The 23,945-nt window shown below is 42.7% G+C and overlaps 1 protein-coding gene across 1 annotated transcript in view; it reads left to right on the forward strand.

Annotated features, from left to right (window-relative positions):
• The window catches only part of LACC1 (laccase domain multifunctional purine nucleosidase 1), a 146,598-nt gene extending 129,957 nt beyond the window's left edge, over window positions 1-16,641 (forward strand). The window contains exon 6 of the mRNA XM_085621819.1: window positions 13,302-16,641. Coding sequence (XP_085477945.1) covers window positions 13,302-13,476 — 175 coding nt within the window. The 3' untranslated portion in view covers window positions 13,477-16,641. The remainder of the gene's footprint in view (window positions 1-13,301) is intronic.
• Window positions 16,642-23,945: the final 7,304 nt, after the last annotated feature.

Genomic DNA, 23,945 nt, shown 5'->3' on the forward strand with positions numbered 1-23,945 from the left:
GAAACGTCCTCCCCACATGTGTGTGTCCCTTCCTGGTCAACTCTGGACGCTCATCTTCCTTGTAATCTCGGACATGATAATGGATCGCTGGGTATGCACTGGTGGTTTCGCAAAGAGTGGCCAAGGATAAGGCTGATCCTTTAGAGGTTGTCATTTCATAGGCGGGCGGGCTTGGGGGTTGTGTGCTTTCACGATGTAACTAATAGTGTAGTCGGTGAATACTGCTCCCCATTTCCCTCAGACATGGCCGAACTTTTGCTGTTTAATGTTCGTTGGGGAGGAAGATATTGTGCGGGAGGGAGAAGCCGGGGGCCTGGTTGAAGGCCCTCCTCCAGTTTATTATTACTCTCTCCCCTTTTCTGTTAGGGGGGATTTCCTCTCTTTTCCCTTTTTCTCTGTTTCTTCTATATTTCGGGTCTGGTTCTGGGGCGACAGGCACGCTGCGGGGGGGGGGCCGTAGTCATCTGCAGAGGTGCAGGGTGGGGGGTTGGGGGAGGGGCTTCTATAGTCCTTTATCGTGTTTCTATGGCCTTCTTTTTCTTCTCTTATTCTTCTTTGTCCTTCTTTTCTGGGGTCAGTGTGGTAGGTTTCCTTCGTGGCCAATCATTGTTTTTCATTTGTGCCTCATTTCCGTGGGGTTTTCTGGGTCCTAGGGCAGGAGACTGCAGGCGCAAACGGCTCGTGATATCCCTCCACATCCTGAACTTCCTGTTTCAGCACCATTGATTTGATAGATTGCTATTTATTGTTTGACGTTCACTATTCTGCCTGCCAATTTTCGCTGTTGAGAACTTGATTGCCACCTGATCCTTCTCTCCTTTATTGTAAAATGAAAACCTTTTATATCCTGGTTTCCCTCTTGGGCTGTTCAGTGGATAAGAGAATACTGGCATTGAGAATCGACTTCCCGAGGTGCTGCATGTGATTATAATCTGCTCGCTGTTACCTTCACTGTTTGGCGGCCGGCCCCGAGGGTTGTAGGCCCATACTTGTCTTTATTAGCAATGTCAATAAAGGTTTTTCAAAAAAAAAAAAAAAAAAAAAAAAAAAAAAGATCGGTTCTCCAAATAACAGACTCCAAAATTCTGAGCATCTGGACACGCGGAGCAGGTTTGGTGGCTCACACTGAAGCCTTCGGCCTGGAAGTAGGTTTGCATATTAGGAGGCGCTAATATATCAGCGAGAATTTTAGCATGGCTGCCAACGTTTCAGATTGCTATGTGTGACATTTTCATAATTTGAGTGTAACTATGAGTGACATTTCAATGACTATGAGTGACACTTTCTCGCTAGCAAAATCAAGTAATGAAGACAAGCAAAACATATAAATATCAGAAACTACATGCATTTGAGCAACGAGAACCTCTAAAAAGTCACTGAACTAAAGTGCGCTAACAGCAGGATGCTGAACACTGAGCAGACTCAGACTGCGTGAATGTCACTCATAATTTCAATAAAATTATGAAAACGCCACACTTCACAATCTGAAATCTTGGCAGCTATGGCGATGGCAGTAGGGGTAGGGAAGGTTATGTCTATGCATTCCCAGAGTCTAATATATGGTATCAATAAAATGTCACATGGGTACAGTAATGCTCTCGGAAACCATTGTAACATATCCAGCAATGACTCAATGTAACACCTCTAATCATTGTAGCTATATATGCATCTTGCATTTTAAGAAATGAATGCTCTGACACAGGAAAGAATTACCAATACAGGTCACAGGAGTTGTGGGCCCTTCACAGTGAAAGCTTTGTTTTTTCATTCTGATATTTCTGCTCCTGCAAGTAGCTAATACCACCATATGAAACACTTGGATAAAACAAATGGGAATTGGCATGGAAAAAAAGACTCCCACGTGTTATTCCTTTAATACTTGTGATCCCCTTTATTTCCGTACCCACCTGGTAAAAGTAATTTGAAGGCAGGGAAATAATGGGGTTTAATCTTGGGCACACCTAAGTTCGTACATAAAGTAAGGAGTGCAAGTATATCAGTATAAATCAAAGCAGGTAGGGCAGTAGTCTTTAGGTCTCAGGAGAAAGATGATTATATATTTGTTGGGTCAGTCTGTGCAATTGTTTAATAAGTCACCGGCGTGAACAAAAAACACCTTGAGGCAAAAACAACAAAACAGCAATGAAAACTGGCACTTCAGCGCTGTTGTGTCATCATGTGTTGAAATCCTAGATCCTGGCTTTTCCATGCAGAGCGGCCGTGCTCGCACACCGCTCACCGCAGGGAGGCGGAAGATACCCCGGGTCTTATTACTCACTGTTGTCCTCTGGCGCCCTCCCCGAACCCTTAGCTCCCGTCATTCTTCACCCAGGGCCGCACTCATCTTAGAACCAGTCCTTGCAGATGTCACACTTGATCATCAAGCGGCTGACATCGTGGGGCTGCTGATGCATGGCGCTGGCGTCTGATTCAAATCCTCATGAGACCTAACTTTATGGACACTATAGGGAAATACGGCAAAATGTTGAAGCCATAGAAAAGGAACATTCATAATAGAGCTACGTCTCAGGTAGCTGTACTACATAACAAGGGTTAGCACTTAGCGCTTAGGAGAGACAGGGGAAGCACCAGAAAACAAACTGCGGCCACATGAAAATAACACTACACCAGCATTGGTGCATGATTAGCAGCACTAGTATCCGAGGAGGCGTGATGCCTGTTATGCGTGACTTGCCATTTCAGTGCGGTGATGCTTGGTACTTGGCAGGGCTGCCTTAGACTTGCACTGTTGATCGATTTACACAGAAGCCATTTCGAGCCAACACCAACTGAATCAGTAACTGCACATACCATACCATTCTTTACAACATAACTAAACAAATTGACAAAGCCAACAGAACTTGCATAGACGAGACCGATTGGCTTTGCTACTGCTTGTCATGTAGGGCAATCATAATCTTGACCAGTGTTCCCGAGTGTTTTACACACTGAAAAAAGTTGTTCAACGTCAAACAAGGACAGAATTAAGGAATACCAATGACATAATACCTATTTACAAGTCTGGGTCTTGCTGCTTACTATTACATTCATCCGGGTAACTGGGGATTCCTACATTTTCATATGGGACACCCCTTGGAAAATAATGAAAGTCTCTCCCAAATAAGTGAACAAAGGAGAAATTAATGAATTTTAAGATTATTTAACATAGCACAGTAGGTTAATGTCTTAATGCTGTCTGATTGTTTTAATCTCGCTATCCTCATGGCACTATTAACCTTACATAGCTGTTCTCCTTATTTTTTGTTCTTATTTCTTGACACTGAAGCACCTGGAATTCCATAGTTCTCTTTATACAGTGTGCGTGCCATCATCCCCAAGCTAGTCAGCCCTATCATGTCCAAATCACAATCATGTCAGGGTCATGTGGGTGCAACATTACGGTCCCCGCTCCATCAGTAGGTTGTCTTCTGCTTACATCATATGAAATGCGTCAGGAACATTTACAGTATTGTAAACCTGTTGCCAGTCCTGATGAAAAGCCTTGGGGTAAAGGCTTGAAACATGTAGACCTTGAGATACACACACATAAACATATGCCTCTCAATTTGGCCTTTTGACCATACCAGCAAGAGGTCCGAATAAAATGTTTGTTCCTACTTAGCCAGGTATTTTTAACTCTAGATAAGACCCTCCCACTTTTATACCAAGCAACTCTTCATAGTATTTGACTAAAAAAGGGCTCCCATGTCTCTGTTTGGTCACACCATGCCCCGTTCCGCAGCGGGACGGGAAGAACCCGATGATGAAGCATGCCTCCAAGGGAAATCTTGGTGGGTGAGGGTTATTTTAAGAAAACTTTCTGTTTTCTAATGTTAGAGTGGAAAGATAATCCAATCAGTGCAGATGAACTCTTTTTGTTTGATAAAGTAAATACAGGAGGGAAAGTCTTCTGTTTCTTGACCTCTGTCTCCCCTTTTCTTGACTTGTATCTAAGATATATGGCAGATATTGGTTAAAAGAAAGGCGTGAACAATGACCAGCAGGAGAAACAATGACAACTGGGAAACACTCAAAGTGTATATGTACTAGTTGTACACACATTTCTGTTAAAAAATGGAAGAGGGCTCATTGTAAAATAAGCCTCCTTCCAGCAGCCATGCCAAGTACCACACATAAGGCTTTAGACTAACGCATTTTAATGTGGTGTCGACATCACCGCGCTAAAATTTGCTAGTCTTGCAATTATAGTGCCTCCCTGACATCAATGGCACTGTGCGAGCCTTACCAATGAGACGTGTTGCATTAGCAGCGCAAATGCACTACTGGCAGAGTGCACACTGTGCTTCTACTGGCTGAGACTGATCCTGCATACAGTGGCCTCTGAGTTTATTTGCAAATTCGATGAACATGGCTTCTCCAACTATTATAAAATGATGGTTCCATGGCAACCTGGGGCTACATTGAATCAAGCCGCCATCAGATGGGCTCTTCAGGTATCATGTGCCCAGTCACAGCGGCGTGTCACCACATTAAAAAACACAACATCCTATCAGAGTAACTAACAGGGTCTGGCGGTGGGCAGGAGCTTACTTTTTCCTTGTTGCGCTGCTCGCCACCAGAGTGTCCCTCTAGTCCACGCGATGAGCATGCGTGACTTGCACAAGGTAGTATGGTCTTTAGCAAGTTCTGTCGGACCCCCAGGAAGACATCGCTGTGACCCAGACAGGACCTGGAATCAGATCAACAAGTCATCTCGGTGACCGCTGTCGTTAATGGCAAAGCTCAGTCTGGCAAACCATATCACAGACTAGCTCACTCACCGTAACTTCTACTGCCGAGAACATCTGCCTGATCTGTGCCCGGTCAAAGCACTGAGGTCTCTGGGCTGCTCGAGTGAATAGAGCGCAGCACTGTCTGAGCAGCCCTGAGCAGAGCAACTGTTAGCAGTGTTTGTTCCCCACTGTAGCTTACAAAACCCTTTTGCCTCTTTCCTTTTCTGTCAGAGAGCGAGCTGGGGCCAGTTCCAGCTCAAAAGAAAATACCAATAGTATTCCAGAGGCCAACAGAATGAAACTGTGCGTTCACATGGAGTGAGATGGAAGACTGAGGACAGGAAGTAGTGAGTAAGTGCAGTCACTCTCTGTACACTGGGCTCTTGTTGGGCCTCAGTGTGCAGATTGCCGACCACTCTCCAGTCCACTGGATGAATCACTGCTTCTGTTCTAATAATGGCATTAAAAGGTGGATTTCGAGGTGCCGTGCGGCTCCTTGCATTGATGTCATGGTCTCATTGTGCAGTCGTGGTAGTTAACAGGTTAGCATCAGACGTTGCTTTCTTGCCAATCAACAGCAAATAACCAGTTTCAACTAAAATGGTAATTCTGAAGAGAGTAAGTATGCAGGTGCAGAATTACATTGTTGCAAAGGGAAGGAGTGGATGATTCACTCTCTCACAGTGTAAAATCATCGATACTTTTAACACCACGTCCCAGCTTAGAAACTATTAGAACCGCATCAGCCCAAGGAAGCATTTTCCCAGCAGAGTGGCCTGTTACAGGTTAGGCAAGCACTACAGAGTTCAGTGATTTTTATGTTTGGAAAGACCTCACATAATATGGTACTGTTTAAAATGAAGAGAAGAGGTGGATTGCAAATCTAAGTTGCAATAAGGTGTACCATAGCCAAACATGGTCTGGCACATTTACAATCATGTAATTTGTCTGTGGTCCTGTAAGCAGCTGCAGTGGTCAGAGCAGATGTAAAATCATGTAGAATGTGACTAGAGTGTAGTTACACAATTGTTTTACAGTAGGGACAGCTTACAATGCGGCACTAGAATAGTGCCTATCCATTTCAGGTGCTTTACACCAATTTCTGGGTCTTTTTAGAGCTTCTTCTTGCTCAAATGCATGTCATTTGTTATGTTTATCTATTTCCATGGACTTCATTGCTTGATTTTGCTGGTGAAAAAGTGTCACTCTAATTGCCACTCATTTAGTGGTTGAATGTTACTTATAAGTACACTAAAACCATGAAAATGTCACATGTAAGCAATCATAAATCTTGGCAGCTATGCAATCCAGCTCAGAGAGAATCACATACCGTTTTTGTTTCTCTCAGTGAAATGCTTTATAAATATAAACATTCATCTGGAACCATGGCACCAGCAGAGACAGTGCTCTCATATGGACCCTGATGGTGGCACCTTGCTGTTTTATTTTCCAGCAAAACGCTTGCCCCGCTGTGTCCTGCAGTATCTCATGGCCCGACAGAGCAGGCATTGAGGTGTCCTTCCATTTGTGGTGCTTTGCAGTAGTATTAATATTGTCTTAGAGTTTTGCATTTCTCAAATAAGTGTAATTTCTGATATTTATGTTTCCCTCGTCTTCATTGATTGATTTTGCTCACGAGAAAGTGTCACTCATAGTCGTTGGATGTCACTCATAATTACATTCATATTATGAACATATCACACATAAGCAATCTGAAACCCTAGCAACTATGTTCCAGTCGATATTGCTTCACAGATTTGACTTAAGATAAGTTGTAGTTTTCTGAAGTCTTTGACCCCGTGATCACCGAAGTGTCTGTGTTGTGAGTAGCTGCTGTTTGCTTTCAATTAATGTTATACTCATGTGTGCTCTGTTGGTATGCACAGACATGCGCCAGAACACACGTTTACTCAAATTTCTGCCAAGTGTGACGTGTGCCAAATAGCATGAACTTGTGTAATTGTAACTCGTGATTATGTAAAGCACCACAATACCTTTGGGTCGGCTTGAGTTTGCGCTGTATAAAAATGGCAAAAGAAAAAGAAGAAATAGTACATCAATTACAGGAGCAGCGGACAGACACTAACTAAAGAAAAATCAATTGGTACTTGGTCCATGCGCCACAGAAAGAAAAGTAGGTGATGTAGGAAGTGACGCCTCGCATGTGCTGCTGAATCAGAAGGCAGCAAAGGACAGTGACATTGATACCAACTAATGGCAAGTAGAGGGTGGGTTAAAAGCCCCTCTTGAGTTTTTTGTTGCTTTTTTTTTACACACAATAGGTTGCCAAGCAACAGAGCATGTGTACCGCCTGCAGGCTCGTACTAAAATTACCAATGACATGCAGTTGGGTCACTTAGAGCATGGGTACACGCCCATTTACCAAGCAGGGAATATTCCCGCCCCAACAGTGTCCCAACAATGACGTATAGAAAATGTTTCTTATTATACATTGAGTAAATATATAAAAATGCTTTTTTGGCCACCAATGTTTTGCTGACCTACAGAATCTTTGTGAGATACATTTTGTCATGCTACTTTCCTAAAAAAAAGTTTAAAGAATGTATGAGCCCTTTTGACATTCACGACTGGTCCACATTTGACTGTAGAATATTTAACTGATGCAAAGTTGTCATTGAGTTGGTCAGTTTGCAGCCTGTGCAGCAATATGTCATCCCTTCTGACAACGTTTGACATGGCCTGCAGCAGACATGGAGGGGCGAATCTCGTCCCTACTCCTGTGACATCCACCCCCTCTTCCCTCCACTCATTTCTCCTGCTTTCCCTTTTACACATGTTGATAACTTTACATTAGCTATTCTAATTCATGTACTTGAACCTTTTCTCTCTTATTTTTCAAGTTTTACACAAAGGTATCACCTGATATAAACATAAATACAGTTGGATAGGCATGCCTTGATGTTACATCTAGTCTAGTCTGCTGTGGCAAATAAATGTAGTATGTCTTGAAGATGTTTCGTTGTTTCTTTATTTTTATGATTTGATTTATGAGTGTAGTTCACTTTTTCTTAGGACGTCCTCTTTCCATCTCCATGTGCTTCAGAAATTATGTGTTTAATTTCTTTGTATTCTGCATATTTGCATTATCATTATACACTCCTATAAATTCGTTTTTATTATCTCTACAGCCTTTTTTTCAAGGTACAGGGGCAGTCAGTAGATACTGGGCAATATCCTTGACGGGTACTGCCATTCACCACTGGTGTCCAAGGACCTCAGCTTCAGTTGCACTCAAACTGCTCCAGTTGGGCATGTGGCTTCTCAAGAGTAGCATGAATGAGCAGTCATTAATTACTGCTTGCGCATTAGATGCTGTTCTAACAGCACCCTGTTAAAAAATGTCACTTGAGTATTGTCTACTTAACAACCTGGGTGGTGGCATTCCTGGAGCCACCCAACTACCATACTTGGAGTTCCCTTATAGGTTGACAGGGATTGTTTTTCAGACAATGCTTCTCCGACAATTTAGGAGCACAGTTGTGAAAATATATGGCAGGGTGGACTGCCATATTTTAACAACCCGCTTGTCTTTAACTTTATTTCACACAAACAGACCCCTGAAATTGAATAGTGAGAGTCCTGCTGAACAGTGAGCTTCCTCCCAGTGAGTTGAGATCACTTTGTAACATGCCTTACCTAGAAGACCCAGACAGGAACAAGCAATGGCAATGCAGAAAGTGCTGTAATGAAGACAGCGTTGAGCATGTCATAGAGCTTTTTGATCCCTTTAAGACATGTTGCTCAGCTGCTGTACAACATGTTAAAAAAAAAAAAGTAGAAGGTTTTTTTTGGGGGGGGGGGGGCGGGCAACACATTAGAGAGCAGAAGGAGGGCGGGGTAAATGGGAAACATGGGTGAGTTGAGGGAAAGTAACTTTTAGACATGCATTCAATTAGAGTGTATGTCCAAAAGTAACAAAAGAGTACCTACAGGAGCCTGCAGCCAGTGGAAGGACACTGGCCTCAAAAACCATTATTTGGTCCATGCTCTAAAGCATGGACTCACAGAGAAGCCCCAGGAGGAAGGAGGAAGTGCTGACCAATGGTAGGTAAAGAAATGCGAGTGATGTGGGAGACAACCAGTGGTAAGCAGAGTACGTAATGAATGGGCTCAAAGCCCTTTTTAAGATTTTCTTTAAAGAAAAATATTTTCCGCAGACAGCGCATACGCGCTGTAGGTGAAACCTAAAAATAAGTGCCAGAAGGCATAGCCTTAATAGGACATTTCATCCTACATTTTCCAGCCAACAGTCAGAAGGTTGATGCACTGCATGCTAACAGTATCCCACGGTGGAGCCAGCTAAGGGTCTCCCATAAGATATCCAGTAGTCCCACCACCTCTTAAGGAAATGGGGGTACTGCAAATGTGGTGGAACTGGATATCCTCCGATTTACAGTGAATTTCCCATTCCATTGCACTCTAATTTAACATCTTGATCTTGAGGTACTTACAAACATGTAGGTACCTCAGGTAAACTAAGGACCGCCCCAATAAAACATGTTTCTATAACCTACTCAAACCACGATAGAATGCCAACAGTGTCTCAATATTTTGAGGCTGTATCTTGCAAATAGCTGGTAGTGAGCCAGATTTTCAGTATCATCCACATGTGTATGAAAAGTCACCGCAATATGAAACAGCACATTTTCCATAGGTTTATTGTAAATATTAAATAAGTCTTTGTACGGAAGCCACACTGTGAAACCCCACAGTTCACTGTCAAAGAAGGGCTAAGAACTCCCCACACTTTCCGGGTGATATCCAGTAACTTAAAAATGCAACCTATCACATTGGGTTTATGTTAACTTCCTCAGTAGACCACAGCTTCCCCAGTACAATTGGTTGGTCAATAGTTTGGAAGGAAGCAGCAAGTCTAACATCACCAACAGTGCATCACTACCTCTGTCGACAACCTCCATGTTTAGGTCACTGGAGATGGTTCAGGCTAGACCAGTTATTGTCCCAACTGGACTCTTGAGCCATTGTGTTTGCAGTGAAACTACCTATGCCTTAATTAGCTTAGCACCTAAGATACGTGGCCAATGGTATATGAATATCTCAGGCCTGTATCTTGTAAATGGCTGGTTGTGATATGTATTTTCAGTTGTCAGGCTATGAATAAAACTGGGACACTCACTGAGGTCGCCAGTTGGAACTGGAGTCCTGGGATTTTGGGCTAGGGTTCAAATGTGATTTTAAGCTATGAAATCTCTGGAATCAGGAAGAGCCGCCTCGCCCAGTTGAGCACTACAGCTAGACCTAGTATGAATAGGAACAGCCTCTGTGTCTCTTTCTTGGGCTGGAAATGGAGCTATAATGACTTCCACAAAGTCAGGAATGTTTCCAGTTGAGGAATTCCGCACATGCCTTCTTGGAATGCTTTCTGCAAGCCAATTGTTCTTTGATGTTGCAGAGGTACATGGGTGTGTTTTGACTAGCTGGGCTGCAAGATCTTTGTGTCTCTTGGGCAGTTCATATGTTCATTACTCTAGATGCTGCCATTTTCTGGTCTGCTTTGTCTTTTACCTGGCCAGGTCAGAGTGGAAGGACATATCCAGGTCGAACGGTAGGTCCTCGCCCTGCAACGAAACAGCAACATAGAAACTGGATCATGGCAAATGTTCTACTATACTAATGAACAGGCTCTTCTACTTAGTGTCAGGAAAAGGTGATTGACTTGAAGTAGTCATTGTGTATTCTACTTTCAGCATCAACCAACATCAGCTAAATACCTATTTTCAGACTTTTGTTCTGGGCCTTTGCCTGACAGGCAAGGCTATTCAGCCTGTGGACTCTGGAAAGAGGCCAGCTACACACTTTAAGCCCATTCCCTCATTTGCTTTAGATGCCTAACAATACATAGAGGGAAGGGCATTTCAGATTATTTTACTCTTTAGATGTTCCCAGTAGACGGAAGGTTGCAGACTTATTATGTGTGAAGTACCCACATCCTTCGCAACTAATAACCTAATTTCTTACAGTATGCCAGTGGTAACCAGCTAAGTTGATCTAAATATGATGAGTCACAATAACGTTAGTTAAGAGAAAAAAGAAAATATACACAGGAGTTTTGAATATTTTGGAGTGAGGAAACCCAGTATTTAGAAAGGGCCAACACGTAAAGATGAACACTAGGTAATACAAGACAAAGCCAAGCATGGAAGCAACAGTTTGAGAGAGGAGAGGAGTAGGTAAGATTTCATTTGTTGAATGTTATGAGGTGTAGACTACAAGACTTGACCACCAAAGACAGTTGTTGCAAGAAATTTAGAGATGAGCCAAAAGTAAAAACAGCATTTCTACATCAGGAAAAAAAGAATAGAGATAGAAGAGAAACAGATAGAATGGAGCTGGTTATAACCACAAAGTCTTCAAAAAAGATTATTTGAGTTTTTTAAGGTTTAGTTTTAAAAAGCGCAGTGCCATCCAGGTTTAACAGCAGATAGACAGGCAGATGTAGCCTTGAAGAGAATCAGAAAAGGTTAATATTGAAAATGAGAAAAACATATGCAAGTCATCAACATAACAATTAAAATCAAAGCCAAAAAATAAACAATAGTGGATAAGTTAACAGTATACCATGTAACAAATAAAGGACCAACAATAGAGCACTTAAGAACAACATGTAGAGCACGGTAAGTAACACGTCAGTAAGATTAGAGGGATCCAAAATGTCAAAAGCAGCAGCAAGTTGGAGACGTATAAGAGATGAAGATTGTTAGTTATGAGAACCATAAATATTAATAACAGAGAGAAGTGCACATTTTGTAGCTTGGTTTGGACAAAAGCTTGATTGAACTAGGGAGAAAAGCACATTAACCTGGAGAATGAAAGGCAGTTGAAGGAAAACTAGGGGACAGATTTACAAGCCCCTTGCACCACTTTTGCGTCACTTTTCCCATGTTAAAAATGACACAATAGTGGCTTGTAAATCTGCTCCTGGAGGTTCTACAATTGTTTTAAAGAAATGGAAACAAATGAATAGGCTGAAAACTGTAAAGATTACTAGAGTTCAAAAAAGGTTTCCTACTCTGTGGAAAAACTACATCCGATTTGAATGCAGAAGGAAAGACACAAGAACCCAGTGATGGGCTAACAAGAGAGACCAGAAAAGGGATCAAAAAAGGATAAACAGATTTCACCAAAGTAAGAGGTAATGGGTCTGATGGAGATGCAGTTGGTCAAGCCCTGCAAAAGAAAGATTGCACTCCTAAATCAGAGATTGAACAAAACTCGGATAAGCAGGAAGATGAAGAGGAAACATGTGATTTATAGGAAGTGAAGAAGCTAGAGTAGACAGATTAGAGAAGAAGGGAAAGTAGCACGAAGAATTAAGATTTTAAATGTGAAATATTAGGGAAAATGATCAGCAGTGTGCGCAGAGTGAACAGATGCATCAGGAGATTGATGAGACCGTAAGCAGTTGAGAGTGCCCAACAGGAGACAAGAACCTTGAGATTGTTCAGAGATGAGAAATCTTTCTTTGCAGTCTTTAGTTTTGAAGCACAATTGTCATCAGCAAGAAAACATGAGAGAAGGGGGTATTTGGTGTTTGCATCATAGGTGTTCAAGTGGTGTACAACCTTTAGGAGAGAGTCATTCTCAATGAAGGCCAAGGTTGAGGGGTTTTAGAGGCCTTAAACTTTAAGGCAATCAAAGATTCCAGAGGAACATGATCAGGATGGCACATTTATGAGAGGTAGAGTATTGTGAACGGAAGTAGCCAAAAGATCAAGTGAGAATTTACACAGATCACGGTGGTGGAATGTTGTAGATTCAAGGACAGGCCAAATTATGGGAACAGAACAGGTATAACTTGTGGGTAGCAGAAATTGATCACATGTAGGATAGGATAGTAGGAAGTAGGAGAGAAGGATTGAAAACATGGAGAAAATAATTTAAAATCATGTGCACCACCCAAAGTGTGCATGGGTGGTGAATGCAGTGGGTGTAAATCAAACTAATTTGTAACATTCTGAAGAGAAAGAGCAATAATTTCATTTAAAATATGTTGATTGAATTTCACCTTATAAGAACCGTTCTTCTTTTGTTTTTTTACATTAAAGACCACTTTGAATCCCACTGCAACTGAGCCCTTCTTTCAGGACCTGGTGATTCAGTTGTATGTTGCTGTAATTCTGGGCAGAGACCAATTTGTCATGGCTGTTTGGGACGTGCTTCATCGAGCGCTATCTTGTGGTCTGGCATAGTATTAGTGATAATTAGATCAAGCTGTGCATTGTCATGGCCCCACTTTTGGAGATGAACTCTGAGGTATCTGGCAAAGGCCAAAGGCCATGCTTGTGGGCACATAGTCTGCTATATATCGTCCATTGGTCAAGTGGGATTGAAATCGATTGTGGTGCTCAGACCCAAGAGGAGCATGACCTGCCCACTATCACTGTCTGTCCCCTTTTGCAGATGTTTTTCCTGGGCTAGATTAGAGTCACCCATCCACGGAAAAACAAAAAGTATTTCAAGAATGATTTTTGCATGTCTCAATTCTTTGCTGGCCAAGTGATCACAAATCGTGTTTCTTTCTTGCAGGGTTCTTTTGGAACGTGGAGGTGTCCTTCCTCAGAACATTCAGGATGACTCAGTGGCTGACAAGAGCCAAAACATCACTCTCTGTACCTCATGCCACCCTGAAAAGTTTTTTTCTCATGTTCGTGATGGAATTAATTTTGGAACTCAGATCGGCTTTATCACAATTAAGGACTAAAGGGATATATTCACGCCTTCATCACTGATATGGAAGGTAGCCCAAACATTGGCTTTGATGCTCTCATCATGACAATTGTTTTAGTCAGTGCATGTAAGACCAAGTACCCAATCGGTCTCCTATAATTTATAATATTCATTGATGGTTTTAAGGGGCTGGAATCAGAGATATTTGTTTAAAAGTCAGAACTCTACTTATAGTAGATTTCCTCTTAACTTTGTCTCAGGTCGCTAACTTTTATGAGAATCACAAAACACCCATGGAGTACTCATAGAAATCTTTGAGAGTCATTGATTTCTATAATTAGTCCTACCTCATGCTTGTTCATGTGTATTGGCCACTAAGCGGCTAATCAGCATTATTACGTGTAGTGGAAATGTCTATTTGAAAATGTAGCATTTTATTCTATTTTTCTCCTCTATAAAAATACATTTCCCTGTGATGTTGCTATTGAGTTGCACCCTAATTTAATATAGGGGTCTTATCTTCCCCGATTAAGCTAATTTCTGCCTTTTGCTGTTGTAGTTTTTGTGTGCTTCCAGAGTGATGAAAATCACTGAAAACCCATACAGTTTTAAATTTGTTGGTGGGTGCAAGAGTTTGTATGATCATCACCCGCTACACTAGTGTCCTTCATTTTGCATCCCAGGCGTATTTATGTGGACAAGGCTACAGAGTAAGTGCACCTTTCCATATGATCAAGTGAAATTCCATGAATAAAGATTTCCGTTTTTCCCCTATAATTTTTTTCACACCCAAGTGACACCTGGGTGCTCTTGTGTCACTTATAAATAATCAGTGAATCAGATTCTATTCTTTTATGCGTTACTTAATCCTTTGAAAAAGTGTCCAAGGTGTCAGACATAGATGATCTCCTCTTCTAAATTCTTACAGTTGATACCCTAGGAGAAAATATGTATAATTAAGTAGTTGAGAACATTCTTTTAATCTCCTCTTCAAAATTCTTACAGTTGATAGCCTAGGAGAAAATATGTATAATTAAGTAGTTGAGAACATTCTTTTGATCTCCTCTTCAAAATTCTTACAGTTGATAGCCTAGGAGAAAATATGTATAATTAAGTAGTTGAGAACATTCTTTTGAATCCGCACTTTCACATGTAATTCTTTTTAGTTCCGCCTGTCAAAGCATTCTTATGTTCTTTTCATGAGTTATCGGACATTGCAATTTTCTACCTTTTTATGATCATTAACCTTCAAAAACTCTGAATGCGTGATGTGCATCCAATGTCTTTGCCATGCTCAGACACAGATATTTAACGATATCACACTAAAGTCTTGAACAAAAATGTACAAAAATACTGAAAATAATATTAGCAATAAAATAACATTCACAGCAAAATTCTCAAAGGTTTAAGTACAGATATATGATCTTTGTAAACATTACTGTCCCTGCTTCATGACTTACAAATTGTCAGATTCGGACAGTGCCACTAAATATGCATTATGTCTACCATCACTCCGCATCTCCAAGAATAATTAAGACTCTCATCTGGTTGTGCCTTTTGTACAATACAGAGTACCATTTATTTACGACACACCATTATCCTTAACACTCCTTATACTCTTGGACACAATGGCACATTCCATGTGTTTCCATTACACCATTGAAGCGTAGGTCGAGAGGATATCAATGAGTGGTAAATATCGAAGATCGCACCCCTAGTGTGTAGGCTTCTCACTGCATGTTCGCTGGATGTTCGCAGCACAGGTTGTCTTATCCACTAGTTTAGAATTATGTGGTAGTGGCCACTCTCAGAAAGGAAATGAAATTTGTCCACCTATATAGACAAGGAGCCCAGGTACCTTGAAGACTAGGGGAAGAAAGTGCACCAGTCAGGTGGTCTCTTCCTCAGACAGACCAATGCTCTAATGGCCATTTAAGGTCTCTGCTAGTTGTGGCGCAAGTCTGATAGATGCACTTTCATGCTCCCAGAATGTGTCCAGAAGAAATGCACTCGCTGACACTGCCACCGTGACCAAGAACTTTCGTCTGTTCAAACTTCCGCAATTTTTACTTAGATCTTACGTCCATTTGCCAAAGTCCAGGGGGAAAAAAGTAATTAAACTCCCTATTTTTGGGAAAATGTTTCTAGTCCATCAACTGACTATGTCCTACTACAGCCATTTCCATGTTTGTCAAATCAGGCAGAATGTACGGGTTGAAAAGTTTGCTTTATGTTTTGCACTGCTATTCTCTGATCTGATGTAATAACAGAGTAGAAAGCATAATTTATGATGCTACCTCAAGTTATTTGATGTTGAAACAGCTAAAACTCAGTTTTGTGTTGATTTGTTTTTGACGTCACTCACTTACTACTCACTAGCGTTGTTCTCTCACTCTTTATGTAGCACCATCAAAATACTGAATTGGTCTTGTATGAGTTTTACATTTGTTTTTATGAAACTTCCCTTTGGGTGCTATTTTCTGAGTGGCCGATTACTGTGTCTTGAAATAATATCTGTTCTGTGTGGTATTTTTGCTCTTGGACGATTTGTTGATCCTTAAACTCAGGACAGTCATAACAAAATGAACAAGTCTGGCCTCGTTATTATTTCATCTAAAGAAATTACTGTTGCGTAGTATCTTCCGAGCGCATTCATGTATGTGCCTTTTTCTAAATCAACCTTAATTTGAGGTTAGGTTGTTTTTAAAAAAATGCTGTGTTATATTTTTCACAATAATTGCGGTATGATGAGTAAACCTAGATCAACGCCCAGTCAGTGCAACTATTTTTCAAGTACTGGCAATGTGAGTGTGTCTAGCTTCTTGAAAATTGAAGTAGCCTTGACTTTTCTTTTCCTTGCTGGAAATAGGGTCACTAACGATACTTTTGTATCAGGAGAGATGGTTGACAATTTATGGTCCAGAAGTTGAGGATGGAGGTATTTCCAAAATTGTTCCAACTCTAGGTTTTTCATAATCTTCTCTTTGTTTATATCTTTGTGTCTATCTTTTAATGTGTGGTTTCATAAGAGTTGAAAGACCACTTGCTTAATTGATAGCTGGCATATTTTAGGTTAGATTTGTAGCTATAAGGAGTGTACATACATGTTGGTAGAATACTCATGTTGATTGTGATCATTTTGCGTCAAACGTTAGCATTTCATGTCATTTTTATTGAATTAAAAATTTCTATATTAACACCCTGGGCTTTGACAGCATCCCTAGTAATCAAAGTCACGTGTGCATTGGCCGTTCAATGTTCTGTGTGTTAAAGTGAGATTTGACAGTATGTTTTGATGTGCAGCCTGCAAAGGAACCAAAGTCTCAGAAAACTAGGCGTTTCTTTGGTTACAAAATGAACTGTAAGAGACACCAACTTATACTATTGTCTAGCACACCTCATATATTCATATAAAATTAGAGATTCTTTGGCATTTCTAACTAAGAATGTTAGGTTCAAGAATTACTCTAAACTTTAAATGGAAGAGTGGCACCTCTTTTTAGTCCCTTTTCCAATGGCAAATGGATCTGGAGATGATATTATTCGTGATCAGTTGAGAATTGTTAATATTATTGTTGAAGTTTCGCATATTCTTATTTATTACCCTATTTTTCTGGACACATCTCTTATAACTTCTGTGCTGATTCTTTTACTTGCATCCAAAATATTCCTATGACAATCTCAAACATTGCATACAAATAAGCACAGAAGACAGTGTGGGTGGAGCATGCTGCTTAAATTGTGTAGCCGTAGAGAGCCACCCCACCCCCTCGACTGGCGCCCTGGGTGTTACGCGGCCCTCAGTGTTAATTGGTGGCTCCCTTGTCTAAATTTGATCTCGAAGGAACAGCCCAACGTCATACAACGACAGTGAGCCCGGGCAGAGGGGGTGTGGAGAGGCCCAGTGGGCCGGGTGGTGTCCTCGGGCCCCACGTTGGCTGCCGGGCTGAGAGAGACCTTTTTTTGCGGGGCCGTGGAATAGCCATAGTTCAATGACTGGGGGAAATAAAGCGTGAAATACAGCCTGTAAAAATCAGGTTACAGACAACACGAGGTGTAGTAGAATGCGTTCCCTGCGGAAGTTTATTGTAAAAGCACCAGATGGAGTTGTGGCCCTATAAATAGGTATTGAATTAGGGGAGACGCTTCGTATTGCCGCTGTTGTGTCTGTGGGGCCCGAGAGCACTACAAGGCCCAGGACGCTGCGGGGTACCAGACACCTCGCCCCTCCCCCTGTAACCGGGGGCTACATCTACTCCTCGCGTCTCCCGCGGAGCGGGAGACGCTTCGTATTGCCGCTGTTGTGTCTGTGGGGGCCCGAGAGCACTACAAGGACCAGGACACTGCGGGGTACCGGACACCTCGCCCCTCCCCCGTAACTGGAAGATGTATAAGCGATTAGCCCTTCCCGTCACGCGGGACGCACGCGTGTGGGCGCTGGGCTAAGTCCGGGCAAAGGGCGGGCCATCTGTGGCCGGCAGAGGCTGGGCTGGGCCCCCCCTCTGTGAAGATCACTTCGAGGGCGATCAAGGACCCAGTTGTGGATTTGAGAAGAGGCAGCATTACTGTATATGATAGACTGGACTGGGAGATCACTGTTCTAGACTCAAGTAGGGTGCGGATCTGGACTGTTTATTTTCGGTTAGCTGGGGTGTTTTTTTTTTTTTTGGCCCTATAGTTGGTTTTGCTTTTCTCGTATCTTGAAGGGGAAGGCCTCTTGTGCTTGTCTATCAATCATTATACCTGTAGAAATCGTATACAATGGCTAGTACGGTACAAACAAGGTCATCCAAGCTGAGCTTGATTATTCCACCTAATTCCCGTTCTGCGACTAAACCTGCCCAGCCCACCGCAATTGATAGAATGTTGCGAAAAGCCATTGGTGCGGTTGCTAATGAAATCGAGCGTACTGAGAGCCGTCTTTCATTAACCCCGCAAATCGACTTTACCCCCTTGTCCCAAGAGTCCGAGACTGACATGGTTGTAATCCCCCCAAATGCTCTAGCAGTTTCTCCATCTACTGATATTCCTTGTGCCCAGCTGGCGATTAATGACGATTTAGAGACACAGATAGTGGGGGGAAGGGACAAATCGCTAGGAAAAAGAGGATTAGCACTAAGAAACCCAGGCAGAAGAAGGGAAAAACTACCCCTGCTCCGACCGAAATCAGCAATGTGGCTGCAGGGGAACTTAAGGGACACGCGCCGCCACCACAAGTACCCCCGAACTGGGTATCTCAAATCCTTAGTAACTTGCAGAATTATTTCGAGCAGCTTATCAACACTCAAATGAAACGAATTCTGAGTCGGCTAGATAAAGTGGTAACCTTGGTTAAAACAAAGGGGGTGGGGGCGGGTAATACTTCGCCTCCACTGACAACTGCTAAAGTCACTGAGACTATCTCTACGATCCCGTTAGTTGTACAACCAAGTAATCCCCCAGAAGGGCAATCCACCATTGCCAAGCGTCCTCTATTGTCCCCAAACCCCCATTATCCACACACTAGTTGTGTTCTCAATGGCTATAATGTGAGCTCAGGTGATGTTACTCTTGCCCCACCAACACGTACCCCCCAAGTTATAGCCCATAAGCAGCCCTCACCAGAATTTCCACCCCATTGTCAATCTGACGGGCCACCCCCCAAGGCGATCATTAACCCTCTACCCTGTATAAACTTACCCCTAGAAGCGACCCCATACGTAATTATACTCACGGGGGTCCCGGAGTTGAAGCCAGATCGTACAGAGGCCTATGATGAACTCAAGGACAAAACCATGTTCTGGTTGAACAAGAATAGGCCGCTAACAGGGAATGATCAGGGGGAAATTCTGTTTGTCCGAAAGGTGAGCTGGTTGGGGAACAGGTCAAAGGATGCCACCGGCGACTGTGTGGTGGTAAATTTTAGGAACCAGCGCGTAGTCGACCAAATATTAAGCTGGGGACCGGTTAGCCAATCAAGCAATATCAGATCTTTGCCCCTGAGCTTTTTCTACCCAAGGGGAACTCCGTGTTTTGGTCCAGGCCCCGGATTCCGAAGCAGAAGTGATAGCCCTTTGGGTGGGAAGGGTTTCTGCCGTCCAATGCCATATGCTTCCTTTAGAAATAAGGGAGCACTTAGCCTGAGGAACAGATTTGACCCCCTTATGTCTTTAGAGGAGCTGGACTGACTAAAGAGCAATAGAACCCTTCCCACGAATCGACTCTGTGAAAAGGGTTGTTCCCCTAATATCTCCCAGACTGTAACTTTATCTCACCACCCCGCATTGAATGTGCCCACCAGCTATGTTGTGGAGTCCCCGGATGGGACTCTCATGGATTGTGTTGCGGTCCCCCCTGTTTCAGGAAATCCCCCTGGATTACCGGTTAGGTCATCAGGGAGTGAGGAAGTAGCGGGGCTGGATCATATCTTCCTGCACCCTCAGCGACCAGAGAATTTATATAATCTGCCCAGGTCTAATGAAGAATCAAAAGGTGAAAGAATAGAGGACAATAACCTAGCTACACTATATCCAAGAGAGACACAAATGCAGGAGGGGGCAAAACTGGTATCATGGAATATAGCGGGACTATCAGCAAAATTTGACAACCAGGAATGGAGGAAGTATATCACCAGGTTTCAGGTAATCTGTTTGCAGGAAACCTGGGTGATAGACTGTAGCCCCTTTCATTTAGCGGGGTACAAGTGTTTTTCTGTGCCTGCATAGAAGTCAACCTCGGGAAGAGCTATGGGAGGACTTTGTATATTTGTAGATCTGCAGCAGGAAGGAGTATGGACCAACCTAAATTGGCCCACAAATAATATTCAGGCCCTCGGGTTCCACACAAATGGGCTAAATGTGATTTTGATTAATTTGTATAACGCAGTGGTAGTCAAGGGGAAGGGATCGAAAATAAGTGAATTAGATAATCGATTAAGCGCAGAGACAGCCTCGAGGAAGGGAGAGGTGGCCCCGTTAGTGGTTTTAGCGGGTGATTTTAATTGCCACCTGTGCCCCAACCTGATTCCTGTTAATGAGGACTGGTCTTGTTGCACGTTGCAGGAAGGTCCGCACTTTCAGCACTCCGGTGAGGGGATGGAGTTGGATAGGGTCCTGAAAAGTCACGCCCTAGTACACACTATAGACCTTGTGGCTATAGGAAGTGGAGGGGAGGTCACTCCAACATTCAAGGGCAGAGGGTGTCGCTCTTTCATAGACTACGTAGTGGTCTCCAGTCTATTTAAGGACTGGATAAGAGGGGCAAAGATCGAATGGAGTATATTCAGCGATCACAACCCCCTAGTGCTGGAGTTAGTAGACCTGTCCCCCAGAAGTGCTAGGAGAGGTATAGGGGTAGCCAGTATTGAGAGGGTAACGGATTAGAGGAGACAACTTAGATGGACCAAAGTGGATGGGGACGCTTTTTACAAATCCCTAATGGAGACAGGGAATGGAGTGATTGGGGCGTGCCTTGACCTTTCGGTGGAGGGACCTGCCGTTGTCGAAGCATTTGAGGAAGTGGCGCATCTAGTAGATGGGCTATTAAAGACCACTAAGCAAGGGAGAGTAAACGCCACCCCCAGATGGTTCGATAAAGATTGCTCCCGGGCACAGAAAGAGCTCAAATCTAGCTTGAAAACTGTACCCCGGGACAAGTTACGCATTGCACTGTGTAGGATCACATACAAAAAGGCGATTAAACGTAGGAAATATTCCCTCCAATCACAAGCCTGGGAAGATTTAAGGGCCGCAGCAGATAGAAGGGATATAACTGCATTCTGGAAAATATTAAATAACCCATGTTTTCAGGACACTAATGCCCCAGAAATTGGTACTACCATTTTGCCAGAACAATGGTATGATCACTTTAAAAGTTTATATAACCACACCGCTGAGAATAATAAGGATGATGGGAAGGGACCCCGTGGGTTACCACGATTGAATTTTCTTTGGAGGAAGTGGTAGCGGGTATCCAGGGCTGAACGCAAAACAAAGCGCCAGGACCAAAGGGTATCCCACCAGACCTTTATTTAAGCAAGCTGTAGGCCCCTATTCTCACATTCTCACAAGGGTGATAAATGCGGCGGTCGTAACAGGCCTCTCGCGCTCATGGTCACCGGCAACAATAGTCCCCATCTTTAAAAAAGAGAACAGAGATAACCCCCAGTGCTACCGCCCCATATCTTTGATCGATGTGACGGCCAAAGTGTTGGGACGAGTGGTCCTCAACCGCCTTACGGACTGGGCCGACGAACATCAAATCATCACAGATACTCAGTACGGGTTCAGGGCAGGGAGATCAACAATGGACCTGTGCCTGAACCTCTATCTTTTGGTGGCAAAATATACTCTAGCTAGCAACGAGGCTATATATCTTGGGTTTATGGACCTCACTGCAGCTTTTGACCACGTCAATAGAGAGAAGCTGTGGGCCTTGATGTCCAGATTAGGGGTCGATCAGGGCTTGGTTAACATCCTGAGAGCATTGCACTGGAACACCACTGCCAAAGTGCATTTTAATTTGGAAGGGGGCACTACGGCACCTTTTGTTTGCAATAGTGGGGTCAGACAGGGATGTATTTTGGCCCTGTTTTTGTTTTCCCTATATATTAATAATTTAGACCAGGCACTAGGCAAATTAAAAGTAGATTCTCCTTGAGTAGGTTCCCGCCCTGTCCCTGTTGTTGTACGCAGATGATGCAGTTCTTTTAGCCCGCACCCCCAAGGGACTTCAGCGCCTGATAGACGGGTTTGTCAGTTTTATGGACACCTTAGACTTGTCGGCAAACCTGACTAAGTCCTATGTCATGTTGGCTGGAACCAAACCCTGTATGAAGTTCTCATACAAAATAGGCACACACAAACTAGGGCAGGTACAGACCTTCCCCTACCTTGGCTTGTTATTCGATGGGCTTTTAAATTTTTAATTGAAGAGCGGTGTTCCAAATTAGTGGTCTCGACGGGGCGATCATGAATTATGGACGCCGGCTGGGCCGGTGGTCGCCAGAACAAGTTATGAACTTGTACAGCTCAATCTGTTGCTCAAAAGTGGTATATGGGTCTGAAGTTTGGGGTTTTGTTAGCACTCAACAGTTACAGATAGATTAGAATAAATATTTGAGAAAGGTGCTCAAGACCCCACAAAGTACTCCTGCCTACATTATCCATGAAGAACTAGGAAGGGTATACATTCAGGACCTGATAAAGGTCAGACCTCTTATGGCCTGGCTAAAGATTTGGTCCAATACCGAGGCAGACCTGAGCAGACAAATTATTAGAGACTGTACAGAAAGGGACAAAGGAATGAGTATTCCCTGGCTAAAATACGTGAAGTCCACACTTGAGGGAATTGGTTGTAAGGATCTTTTTACCAACCCAACGGAAATTATCCCCCAAGATACATTGAGAGTAAAAAAAAAATTTGGGGACCTGGTAGCCTCACGTAGAGCGGCTGCGGAAGAAAGTAAAACCTCAGTCTGTTCTCATAGAATGGTGAAAACAGAGAAAGGAATGGAACCTTATCTCGCTCTTATGTATAACGCCCAGGATAGATTTTTAATCACTCGTCTTAGGCTCAACCTTTTACACCACCTACTGGCTGATCCACCAGGATTTACTTCAACCGTTGAGCAGAAAGGTTCCTGCGGCTGCGACAATAGGTCTCCGCAGGATACCCTTCATTTTGTACTATTATGCTCATTTTATGTCTAACCTAGGCATAGCTTTTTAGTAGGAATTTTAAAACAGGCAAAGTTTAAACATGCCAAGGTTGCCTTATTATTCTTGCAAAGTGCTAATGATCCTCATACACTGTTTTGCATTATGAATTTTATTAAGGTTGCTTTAAGGTTAAGGAACTCAAGAGGGCAGTGTTGAATGAATTTTTTTGGCCAATTGTCTCCAACCATGTGTTATGAACCGTATTTTACTGATTTTAACTGTATATGTACTTTTATGGTATTTTTTAAGTACCGAATAAAGGACTATTGTTTGATTGATTGACAGTATGTTTTGATGTGCAGCCTGCAAAGGAACCGAAGTCTCAGAAAACTAGGCGTTTCTTTGGTTACAAAATGAACTGTAAGAGACACCAACTTATACTATTGTCTAGCACACCTCATATATTCATATAAAATCAGAGATTCTTTGGCATTTCTAACTAAGAATCTTAGGTTCAAGAATTACTCTAAACTTTAAACGGAAGAGTGGCACCTCTTTTTAGTCCCTTTTCCAATGGCAAATGGATCTGGAGATGATATTATTCGTGATCGGTTGAGAATTGTTAACAGTATTGTTGAAGTTTCGCATATTCTTATTTAATACCCTATTTTTCTGGACACATCTCTTATAACTTCTGTGCTGATTCTTTTACTTGCATCCAAAATATTCCTATGACAATCTCAAACATTGCATACAAATAAACACAGAAGACAGTGTGGGTGGAGCATGCTGCTTAAATTGTGTAGCCGTAGAGAGCCAGCCCGCCCCCTAGGAGAAGGTGCATGTAGAAGGTGAATGTACGCCG

This window comes from Triturus cristatus, chromosome 8 (genome assembly GCF_964204655.1).
Source record: "Triturus cristatus chromosome 8, aTriCri1.1, whole genome shotgun sequence".
In the NCBI taxonomy this organism is placed as follows: Eukaryota; Metazoa; Chordata; class Amphibia; order Caudata; family Salamandridae; genus Triturus; species Triturus cristatus.